Genomic DNA, 12,692 nt, shown 5'->3' with positions numbered 1-12,692 from the left:
GATTGGCCTCCAATCACCAAGTGAATCACATAGCTACTTTTTTGGAATCAGCTTGAGAAGATCCTTTTTCCATGACACAGGCATCTGCTGATTTTGCCATGCTGTATTTACCATTTGCAGCAAGGTGACTTTAAGAAGATCCCAGAATGCAAGAAAAAATTCAACAGTGAGACCATCCCATTCTGGAGATTTCAATCTACCACAGGATCTCAGTGCATCAGACAATTCCCTTTCAGTGAAGGGATGTTCAAGTTCCAAAGCCTGAGCATCAGACATAATTGGATGAATATGCTGCAAAAGAAGCTGACGTGTAGACACGACCCGAGGAGAAAGAGTATCCACATGCCCAAAATGAGTGGAGAAGTGCTGCACACATAAATCAGCAAGCTTTGAACGAGATGTTGACCAAGAGCCATCAGGCATCTGGATCTGACAGATATTGGCAGCCTGTCTTTTGTAGTATAAACTCTAAAAAAATTGCTTGGAAGAGCAGCCTTTATCCAAAAATGCCCGTTGTCTGGATCGAGTTTCCCATTTAGCAAGCTTTCTGCCATCATTGGATTGAAGAGAGAATTGAGCTTGACATCAGAGCATGCTTTCCTTTGAAGACGAATATAGTCTCCCTTGTGGCTTGCATATAGGATTTGCCATAATCTCGAATAACTGCTTGCATCCGAGCAACAAAAGCCTGCCAGGCATAATCCAAACCAATGTGTATCTGACGAGAGAGAGGCTGAATAGCATCAGAGACCAAGGCTTTAAAGTCAGCATGCTCCAGATAACTAAACTCAGGTACACACACACGCGCACACACACACACACACACAAAAACACATTTTTGTGAAATCCATGTGTTTTTTAATTAGAAGAGGCTGTCCCCAAAATGGAGATCAGCAAATACAAGATCAGAAAATTTCATTGTAAGACAAGTAGACAATGTAATCTATATGAAGAACACACACACTTTTTTTGGGGGGGTAAAAAGAACCTTTCATTAAAAGAAAGTTACATTTGTAGCTGACTCAAAGTGAGACAACAACTACTCATATACTAAAAATAACAGTGAGAGAACACTTCTGGCTAGGCCATAGAAAGATCTCCCACCATGAAGTGCATATCCTGCAAGGAGTGAAGTAGGGAGGAATAGAAGAAATGATAAACATCCATAGAGTCGAGAGTTACGAGCATGATATAAAGTCCACAGAGCCCAATAATGACACCAACAAAAAAACAGAATGTAGACTAGGGTAGTGGTATATCTCCCGAACAATCAAAACTACCTACCAAAAGAAATGCCAGGCATTAAGAGAAGTCCCCAATCTGGGAAGAAAATCATAAGCAACCAGGCAAGTCCAGAGCAGATGGAGGATTGTCTCCTTCACATGCAAACAAGATGGACAATGCATAGAAGTAATGTGTCTGGCAGCCAAGAAAGAACCCAATGGCAAAGCACCAACTAAACACTACCATAAGAAAAGCCCCTGTCTGAGCAAGAGCTTATTGTTCCAAATACGGCCAAGACAAACCTTCCACCAAGCAAGTGGTTTGTCTAGATGCCAGATAGAGAGACCACGCTCTTGAATCCATGGGTTGCGGTAGAAGAAGATGATAAGCCAGAATGCCTCGATCAAAATCTTGTTAGAATATGAAGTCAAAGTGTGAGTTATTTGGAGTGCACTAGGTCTCTAGGTGGTGTTTCTAGTGTATTTTAGTAGACACCATTCTACTTTATATCCTAGAGTGCCACATGTCACTATGGGACTTATCCCATATACATTGTGTCTTTTCTAGTATCACACTATATAGTGTTGTACTTGTCTTGAGTCTTTTCATGTCAGTCAACATCAAGCTTTATCTACATGTGAGTACTTTGGTTATCATTGCCTTGCACTTGTACTTTCTTTCCATTTTCATTATGATTTCCATCTTTCCATTCCATTCCTAGTGTTGGAGTGATGCTCCCCTCTCCACATGTCCCTTCAAATCTCCAATCCATACGAGAAAGGTCGGTAAACAAGCAAGAAACTGCCTAAAAAGGAAGCAGCATGGTAGCGAGAATATGCCAGATAGGCCAAAGAAAATTGTCTCCTGGCTTGTGGAAAAGAAAGAGTAAGGCCCCTGTCATCCATGAAGCCCGTGCACATTCCAACTCACCACCATCAAACTCATGGAGATGGGATGGCAGGGAACAAGGCTCACTGGTGCGTGGAAGCCTGCTCTAGGAAACCGGACTTCACTGACTTCGTCAGGTGTTTGGACCAATGTCGCCCATGTTGGAATATGAAGTCAAAGTGATTGTATTTGTGTGTCCTAGGTCCCTATGACTTATTTTATAGTCTAGTGAGTCCTAAACAGTGCCACGTGTCATATGGGAGATTATCCCATATGCATTGTGACTTTCTAGAGTCTAAAGGCTCACAAACTATAGTGTTGTACTTGTCTTGAGTCTTTTCATGTCAGTCAACATCAAGCTATCTACATGTGAGTATTTTGGTTACATTGCCTTGCACTTGTACTTTCCTTTGCTTTCCATTCCGTTTCTCCATGCTATGTCCCTTCACGTGGTATCAGAGCCACCTCCATGAGGATGACATAAGAGGGTAGCCACGAAGCCGCCTTTCCTCATCCTCATTGGAAGGTTCTCTCTTCTCACATGGAGGGACTAGCTCCCCACTTCCCACCATGAGCTCTCCTCTCCTCCACCCTAGCCTCACCGATGATGCTCCATCGACATTGAAGGGAGATCTTGCTTCCCAGGCTTGCCCGTCATCAACATTGGAACTGCCCCAAGATCTTTCACTTGAAGCATGGAGAAGACCCCAACATGGTGACTTACTGCTCCCAATTCGCTGCTCTTCTCAACTCCTTTTTCCGCCTATCTTGCTGCTCCCATTTCTGCCTCTCATCAGCTGCAGGTTTCTGCCTTTGCCCAGCACCACATTGTTGCCTCAGTTCCGCCTTGTAACTGCTCCTCCTAAACGTAAATCCTAAACCCCTAAATCCTAATCTATAAACCCTAACCCTTAAGCCCTAATCCCAAAACCCTAAACCCTAACCCCTAATTCCTAAACCCTAAATCCTAATCCTAGATCTCTTAACCCTAAACCCTAAACACTAACCCCTAAACCTTAAACCCTAATCTTGGCCCTCTAAACCCTAAACCCTAAAAGTTTTAGGGAGCCAAAGGAGGATACGATGGAGAGGCCGAAGACCATGCACATTGCAAGGACTCAGATTACAGCCCCCCATTAAAGGAGATTTGGGGTCTCAAAAGGACCTCCAATTAGTGCTTACTAATTTCAAGGGATTAGAGAGGGATTTGAGGTGTACCAATGAGAGCGCTAGAACGTGTGGGGCAATGGTATGTGAAGGTGGCATGTGGCATATACTATGCTTAGGTCATAGGTGGTTTCCATTTGAAAAAAGTAGTTTTGATTTGAAAAAGGGGGAAGGAATACCATGGATTTGGGGAAGAAAACCACCAAGGGTAGGGAGGGAGAACCATGTGCTGCCATGTGTCCCCAAAATTCAAAATGTGGGGAGAGGGTGCATTTATGGCTTGCCCAAAAAGTCAAAAAGGGGGCGATGCAAGTAGGTTGGCTCCCATAAGTGAGAAGGTGGCACAATGGGGACAGAGCAGGCCACGCCTCATATAGGCTTGCCACATGGACAAGCGGCCATGCAGCTGCCACCTTAGGCACCCACCAAACCTGCCACCTCTATCCAAAAATTCAATGCGCCTGACAAGATTTGAACCCGTGAACTCTTTGTCCCTACCCTTGGGCCCTTGCCACCAAGCCAACCACCAATCATGTGTAACTCTAGGCTGACTACTTGTATATATTTATAGATTAGTGAACGTTTTTTTGACGACTCCATCTTTATTGCTTGCAAAACCACCTCCAGCTTACCAAAACCACTGGACCCTCCATTATGACCCCTCCACATAGGATGAGATTAAGTTTCATAATCCTCCCCTAATCCATTCCTTATGAGGCCCTTTTGAGACCCCATTCTCCCCTAATGCCCAGCAAGTCGAGAGTACTCTGCTCTGAAAAATATTAAGGCCTTCGTCGACATCTAGGAGGAACCCATACAGCACAGCCATAAAGAGGCCCTCTGTGAGCATGTTATCTAAGGTGATGACATTCAAATGTGTGGGGAATCGCCTGTGGGAACGAAGGTTCTCCACTGTGCTAGCATTTCTACTCCAGGTGAGTGCAACACAATCACCTTATATGAGAAGGAATATATTATTGGGATCACGGAGCATCAGGGGGGGGAGGGGGGGTGGTACTAGGCATGTTGAGGATGAGTGGGTGAGCAGAAGATGAGCAGGGGAGCAGATGCAGTGATGACGAGAGTACTTCTGAACACAATACATGTATAGAGAAGAGCCTGGAGAAGTATGGAGACGCCTGGAGCTGCCAGAACACACCCGGGAGAGATTGGAGCTGAAAAAGGTCCAAATCTGAGCAGAAACACCCAAAAACATCCGAAAACTGCTCGAATCTCCTTCTAACAAGTCGTACGGGCTCGAAATCAAGTTCCGACAACTCGTACGTACTCGCAACACTGTCGCACAGATCAGTTTTTTTTTTCCCCTGCCTGAAATGGTGTGGGACAGGCTTGTTTGTATGCGGGCAGCTTCGAAATTTCAAAAAACGTCGAAATCGGACCTCAAAAGGTCAAAAAACAGCCGTTGGATTCTTGGAGCTACCTCAAGCAAAAGCTGGAGTGCTAAATGTGAGAACCAGGAACGCGCATTGGAGCACCAAGCTTGCGGGAGTCTGGAAGAAAGCACGGGAATGGGCTCTAGAGACGGAAGCGCTTTAATACCAAATGTAGGAACAAAGTGGAGACAGGTTGTGAACACACAAGAAAGCTCCAATAGAAATGTTCAAATGAAACAATACAAGTACTTGGTGTATAAAGTGCCCAAGTACTACTAATCAACCATAGGGTTGACTTTATGCCTACAACACCATATCTTTGTAATCTCTTACAGTCAAAGTGAGTGTATTTGTGTGTCCTAGGTCAATAGGACTTATTTTATAGTCTAGTGAGTCCTAGACAGTGCCACGTGTCATATGGGAGATTATCCCATATGCATTGTGACTTTCTAGAGTCTAGAGGCTCACACTATATAGTATTGTACTTGTCTTGAGTCTTTTCATCTCAGTCAACATCAAGCTATCTACATGTGAGTATTTTGGTTACATTGCCTTGCACTTGTACTTTCATTTGCTTTCCATTCTGTTCCTCCATGCTATGTTCCTTTAGCCCACTGGCTCAATCCCTACCCTCTGTGCCCAATACTACATGAAAGAAACATTGACGCCGAAAAGGTCAGCACACTGTTGGAGCATCTAGTAGTAGTAAAGTTGTGTGAGAACCATCTCTAGTGGCAGGTGGATCATTGCTACTGCCAAACCTGACCCTGGCTTTGCTGGGAAAAAGCCAAGCTGAAAATATGCAGAACCACCATGAGCGAGCCAAAGATCCATGCCCTGAGGTCCCATCTACTCGTCCATCATCTGGTAAACTTCATGCTACATCATCGCATCGAAGAGCTCAGGAGTCCACTTTGCCACCCCTGTGGAGGCAAAATGGAGGATCCGAACTGGGTGGGTTCGAGACCCAACCGCGCTGATGCTCACCTTTTGGGACTATAGGATCAGAATAGTCAACTCTAGGGGCATGGGGTATGTATTTGGAATCTCCAAGTAATCCAAAGGTCCCAACCTCCAAAACTCCCTCGACAGAGGCCTCCTAGCCCGCATGCGGAGGCCTGAGGACTCAGCATTAGAACCACTCTCCCTGGAAGTGTGAGAGGATGAAGCTAAATCTTGCATACCGAAAGCGCTGACCTACTATTGGGAGGAGGTCGGTGCGGAAGCCTTTGCCTTGACCTTACTCACTAATGAGAGATCTACTGCCGAAGGAGGTCCAAATTCTTGACCGGTACCCCACAGGGAACTGATGCTAACCTAATTGGCACTGTTGTTGAAGGTCCTGGGCGCATTTCCGAAGCAAGATGTGATGCTGGAGGTGGCTTGGTAGCGCAAGTCGAAGGAGAAGGGCGAGAAGATGGTACCAAAGGAGCGATACGAGGAGGGGAGGCACCAGAAGACCGCTTGGGTCTTTTCTTCTTCCTTAGGCAAACTCTGGCGAAGTACGCAAGGCTCGGCATATCCTGCACTAGTCCTGCTTTCCTGTGATCTCAACTCTCTAGAGAAAGAAGAAACCATCCGGATGCTAAAGCATGATATGTCATCCATGATGTTAGGGTCACTAATTAAGACCCTAACTCTAGGCACCCCATCAAACCTGTGACTACCTCTGTTGAAGAGGGCATGCCGAGGAGGGGGGGGATCTCTGCAACTAGACCAAAGGTAGGGAAGGAGTCGATGGTAGACCTGAGGGAGGCTAGGAAACCTTATGAAGAGGAAAAAGATGTGGTTGTCCTCCTCAACAGGGTCAAAGCCCAAATGGAAATGTGAGATGAAGATCCTCTAGAGCATAGCATGAGAGGGTTATCCTTAAGCACTGTAGCTGAAGACTCCGGAGTGTCAAAAACTACTTGGAAGAAACAACATCCCAAAAGGCAAACGTCAATGAGATAGGCTGCAAGGTCTCCAGGTAATGCTACGAGCATCCAATCCTTGGCCTGTAGCCTGGAAAGATGAGACCCAAAAATACAGGCATGGAGAGAAGTGGAGCTTTCAAGCTCTACATCTTTTTGAGCTGCTACAACTCGTCTTTTGAGAAAATTACTTGTCTCGCGGATGGTGGAGGCAGTTGAGGATTACTGAATGGGAAGCCATTCGTCAATCAAGGCAAAAAGGCCGATTCAATCACGATCAAGTTCAGTCCACCAACCTCTGCTGCTATGTGAGGGGAGAAGAGAGGGCTCAAGAAAGAAAGAAAGTGTATTATTGTCCACTAAAGACCAAAATGGGCCCATCAAGAACTCTGCATACAAGATAGCACAAAATCAACGTGCCACAAAGAAGAGGCATCGTCGAATATCATCTAAGTGCTACGCAATACAATGCAAGTGAAAGTACATAATGTCAAATCTGAGCCTAAATACAAAGTAAACTAAATGCAAGGAAACCGCCCTTGGGTGCAAAATGGGGGGATGAGAGCTGATGCGAAGAGACTCTAAGCTGGCCAAGGGCAATCCTCAGTGAGTGGGACATGTGGATACCTGTATAGCCTGGTGGAATGACAAATCCATCCTCTGAGATCCGAAGGAAGTGGTCACGATATGTGGCCATCTTCGTCGGAAGCTGCGTGGGATAAATCCAAGTGCGATACGTATGAAGCTGCAGCAAGTCTGCTCTCGTGACCTGGCTAAGCTCGTGGCGAGTCAACTCGAGATGAGGGGCATCTATGCTGTATCGGAAGGGAGGCAGTCTATCCATGTCTAGTCCAAGAGATGTGAGCCACCTAGTGAGTCTGAAGTACCAGTAGTATCGGGCCCCATATCGTGCCAACTCCATAGAAGATGCAAGTGCTAACCATGGCAACCGAGCTCTGCCTGCTGCTGAGTCTCCAAACTCCCGAACCCTGTGCAAATACATGACCGACTGAAACGCTGCATCCAATGCAAGGGGAGTAGCTCCAAACTTTGCTAGTATGATCTCATGCGGAACTGTAGCCTTGGCCCTAATGAGCCGAGAGAACATGATGATCTGTAACCTCTCTACTCGTCTCCGATCTGCAGCGCCAAGGTCTCCTGCCCAGAAAGGAGCTGCATACATCGCAGCTGGTCTCACCAATGTATCAAAAAGCAAGGATTTTGTATCGAGATGCTGAAAGTGGGACTGAAAACACTGACGCTCAAGATGAGCCAACGAAGCATACCCTTTACTAATCCTATCTCGTGCTGCATATGTCATGGTGAAGACCGGTCCCCTGAAAACTGCCCCCAAATAAGTGTACTCTCTAACAAGCTCAATGGGCTGTCCGTCATAAGTGAAGCAAAACTCATCCGTGCTGTAAATACGATCAGAGGTGTTGAAAACCATAACCTTGGTCTTGCCATGGTTTACGGTCAACCCCCTGTCCTGGCAAAACCTGTGGAGTGCCTCAATATGTGCCTGGAGGCCCTGAGTAGTAGAGGAAATGAGAACCACATCGTCCGCATACAGGAGGATAGGAATGGAGGATCCTGAGAGAGTAGAGCCCACACCGCCTGTCATCTATACAAACATCTCTAGCTCATCAATATATAATCCAAAGAGAGTAGGAGAGAGCGGGCAACCCTGCTTCACCCCAATCGTGCTGCATACCTCCTCTGAGAGCCCCTCACGTGTCCGAACCCGACCAGTGACCCTCTCATACAAAGCCATGATAGCCCACTGTATCTCTCCACTGAAGCCCATCTGACGAATCCTGTGAAACAATCTGAATCGCGGAACTGTATCAAATGCCTTCCTGAAGTCCATGAAGCAACAATAAAGCCGTTGCCTTCGTGACTTCGCCTCCTCTACCAGTGCCCTGAGTGTGAGGATGTGGTCAAGTGTCGAATGATTCCTGCAAAATCCAGCCTGCCCTCTGGCTCTGAGTCCTGTCGTCTCGGCATGGTCATTTATACGGCTTTCCAAAACTGATGCATAGATCTTGGCCATAACGTGGCCAATCATGATGGTCCTGTAATTGGACGGCTCCATAGGGTCCCCCGACTTGTGGATAGGTACTATGGTATTGCCTAACCAGGACTGTGGTAGGCCTGTACAAACAGACTCATTGAAGAGACGGGAAAGAACAAAATCTAAGGCATCAATCCCATGGATTACATACTCCGCTTGCAATCCATCATGATCCTTAGCTCTCCCGTTCTTCAATCGGTGGACTGCTGCACGGACACTCTCTGGTGTGAAGAGACTAGATGAAGCTGGCCTAGGGGAATGGGATAAATCGATGGTTGGCTGATCTGGAACATCGTATAGAGCTGAAGTGTATGTAGACCAGACACGTGGATCTGTGAGGGGGCTCTGAGACTTCGAGCGGAGGAATTTTCTCCAGAATTCCTCGGAGTCACAGCTGAAAAGCAAGCTTCTCAGCTCCTCCTCATTCCGGGCTAGAAATTGGCGTTTCTTGCGCCTAACCAACCACTTGTAGTCTCTCTTGGTTTCGGCAAGGAGGGGAGACTTCTCCTTGGTCTCAAGGTGAAGTTTCCTGCGGAGTTCCTTACACTCCTCGTCATACCAACCGTTGCAAGGAACAAGACCAACCGGTGGGGGACTAGACGAATGACATGTGGCAGGGAACGACATGTGAGCGGCAGAAACGAGTGAAGTATGTACAAGTTCCCACCGGTCCTGCGTGGATGGTAGAGCGTCTAATAGATGAGGACGGAGTAGGCGGCTAAGGTTCTGGCTATATACATCATCGAACTGGTGGTTGAAATGAACCTCATAATAGGGTTGGCGGTCATGATAACGAGGGGGGGGTGGGTCATGGGAGACATGAGTCAAAGTAAAGTGGATGAGTGCATGGTCGGCAAAGGGCATGAAGGGGCTAACAGTAAGGCTATGGATGGAAGGGACTAGAGTCGGGGGACCTATGATGTAGTCGATCACGCTAGTACCACGCCCAGAAGCATAAGAGAATGTAGGCATGGAAGACTGTGGCCACCTGGACAAGCCGTTATAAATGACCATACTGTGCGAGGTGAGGAGCTCCAGTAACTGACGTCCCTGATCTGTGGGCTGTACTGTGCAGTCTGATGAAGTCCGACAGAGGCTATCATCGTGAAATGCTGGGAGTATGACCGGATCCTCCATGAAGTCATAAGTGAGGCCCTGTCTATCTGAGGTCCTCGCGTTGAAGTCTCCTAAAAGGATGACTTCTCCGCGATGTGAAAAATCTGCAATGTCCGCTGAGAGATCCTCAAATATGGACTGGCCTGGTCCAGTGGAAGAATAGATCGACTGCGCCGGGGGGAAGTAGCAAACTGCAACAAAAAGATCTCGTTGAGGGGCTCTGCGGCGGATGCGTACCCACAAGAATCGGGCATGTGAATCCGCTCTCTCCACTGTGATGATCCGATCGAGATGCTCTCTGTACAAAATGGCCACTCCTCCAGATCCTCTCACTCCAAATGTCCGAGTGTGCTGCCTGAAGGCAAATCTCCATGTATACCCTGTCACTCGTGGCAAAGGTCTCTCTGGACTCTCGTGTGTCTCCGTGAAAAAGATGATATCTCTCCCAAAGAATGCCCCCCGTAGATTGCCTGGCTGTGCTGTAAAAGAACCATTGCAGTTCCATTGAGAGAGAGGAAGAGGCTAGAGGGTGAGGGAGGGGTGAGGAAGAGGTGTGGAGGGAAGAGAGGAGGGGGATAGAGGGCTGACAAGGGGGCTGAGAGAGAGGGGTAGAGGGCTGAGAGGAGAGGCTGAGAGTAGGGCGGCTGAGAGGGGAGGAAAGGGGCCAGGGGTAGGAGGGCTGAGGGGAGAGGAAAGGGGGTGGGGGGCTGAGAGGAGAGGACAGGGGGGCGGGGGTAGGGAGGCTGATAGGAGAGAGTAGGGGCGGGGGTAGAGGGGAGGAAACGGAGTGGGTGCAGGTGTGGGTAGGAGCTGAGAGGGGAGGGGAAGGGGCGGGGTTAGGGAGCGGGAGGAGAGGGCTGAGATCGGGGGTAGGGAGGGAGAGAGGGAGGGGGAAGGAGTCAGGGGAGATGGGGAGAGGAGGCGGGGGAGGGGCAGGGAGGGAGGGCGGGAGGGGCTGCTGAGGGAGGGGGGGGGTGAGAGGGAGGGCTGAGGAAGAGGGGGGCTGAGAGGGGGGATGGGAGCACCAGAGGGAGCTCGGGGAGGAGAGCAGCTCACTCGACAACCTAGGAAATCATTTTTGACTTGAGTAAAACTCAATTCATTAACCATTAGCATTTGGTTTAGGAAATCTGTTACCACATTTCGATGTGTCAATTGAATATCACTTTCTTGCATTAATTTAGACCATCTAGCTTTTTTTCCTTTAAGCATTGGCTGGTTGTACAAGGGGTTTACAAACAGGGGGGTATATTCACGAAATATATCAATTTTATGATTTACTTCTCTATCAAGGGGTAAACCAAGTTTACTTTTTTCAAGCGCAAAAGAAATCAAATCATCAACAAAGATAAAATTACAAATATATAGCTCGCATTCCATTACATTCCTCTCATTGTCTTCCCTATGCATCTCTCCCCTAATGCCTACACCATAGACCCGAGCCCTCTAAGCCCTACTAAAGCAAGCACTAAAGTTTGACTTGGGTCCTTTGATGTCATGAGTTCTTCCATGCTCTACATGATGTATTTCTACCTTGGGTGCTTTACTCTTGGTGTGTTCTCTTTTATTTCATGGAAAATTTTTAAAAGATGCCTATGGCCAGATTACTTTAAGACTGTTGAAATGAGAAATGTATACAGAAAAGCTACATATCTGTCACCTTAGATACAAACACCAAAAGGGCTGATCGCATCTTGTTCAGTATAATGGACCACCTTTTAAAAGCTTGCTTTCGTGGAAATTTTCCACCATCACTTTTGACCTCATCAGCTGGGACCACAGTCAAATTTTCCATGTTACTATTTGGGGGTGTTCTGCTGGATCCATCATTCTTAGACCTTTGTTTCGCTTCATTATCCAGTGACTTACGTACTTTAGTGACGGGAATACTTGAACAATCCTCAGAGATGGAGTTATGTTCTTGCTCATTCAGGATTCCTGCTTTCACGATAAGTGGCTCCATTGCTTCCAACTTCTCAAAAAGCTTCTCTGCTTCTCTTATCTGGGACTGAATTAAATAAAATGCATGAAAGCTCATCTGATTCAATAATAAAGCTATCGAAAAACAAAGAGATACTTTCTAATGATGCTGTTAGAAGAAATTACACCCTTCCACATTGCATTCATCAAAACATCACACAAAATCACTGACACTGGAAATGAAATTTCATGAGGATCTTACAAGAGCAGAATTTCGAGTGTAAATAGCTTCTCTGTTCTGTTTCCTTAGATGTTCTGCTTCATGAAACAAGGACTTCAGTCTTTCATCCCTTTGTCCCAATTGCTTACTCTGCACCATCTCAACATTTAGCAATTATCAATCTCTTTTTATGACATTCTGCTCCTCTTTGTTTTCAAAAAATTGCAGGTGTTAGAGAGTCCATTTGAGAGCTTTATAAAATGGGAAACTTTGTATTATTGAGTATCTTACAGAAACAGTCCATTCTATTACATGCATATGCATGTGTTCAAAGCTTTTCTGGTTACCGCCAAATCCCTCAACTACACTGATACACACTGCACCTAACTTTCCATGGAAATCCAGGAGGGCCTCATGCTGCTGGACAGGCTGTGCTAAGGACAATGCCTCCTGTTTGTTTTCCCTTTCCCCCAAACTGGCCACATGCGTGGAGCCAAGGCCTGAATTGGGCAGGTTTCCATGCTGATTTACACTGCACCTGACCTCCAAATGCGAATGTGGGAGGGCCTCATGCTTCCAGAGAGGCTTTACTAAGGACAATGCCTCATTTCTTTTTTTTTTCAAGAAAATTACTTCATTAAGTATAAATGAAAACCGGAAGAGCAAGCTCAAATGCGGGAGTACATCATGCAATGCATGAGGAAAAAACAGCTCAAAGTGAGCTAATAAAGAACCAAGGCAGAGGCTGAAAATGCCATCTCAACCCTGAAGGAAAC

The 12,692-nt window shown here is 46.7% G+C and overlaps 1 protein-coding gene across 1 annotated transcript in view; it reads right to left on the bottom strand.

The window, feature by feature from the left end:
* Positions 1 to 12,692, bottom strand: part of LOC147882753 (uncharacterized) — a 201,525-nt gene that overhangs the window by 92,715 nt on the left and 96,118 nt on the right. Inside the window, 2 exon segments of the mRNA XM_087400494.1 lie at positions 11,437 to 11,784; positions 11,959 to 12,066. Coding sequence (XP_087256620.1) covers positions 11,437 to 11,784; positions 11,959 to 12,066 — 456 coding nt within the window.

This window comes from Dipteris shenzhenensis, chromosome 29 (genome assembly GCF_047967505.1).
Source record: "Dipteris shenzhenensis isolate YYH24624 ecotype China chromosome 29, Dip_SZ_1.0, whole genome shotgun sequence".
NCBI classification, from domain to species: domain Eukaryota; kingdom Viridiplantae; phylum Streptophyta; class Polypodiopsida; order Gleicheniales; family Dipteridaceae; genus Dipteris; species Dipteris shenzhenensis.
The sequence above is the reverse complement of the archived record's forward strand: the minus strand, read 5'-3'. Positions and strand labels throughout refer to the sequence as shown.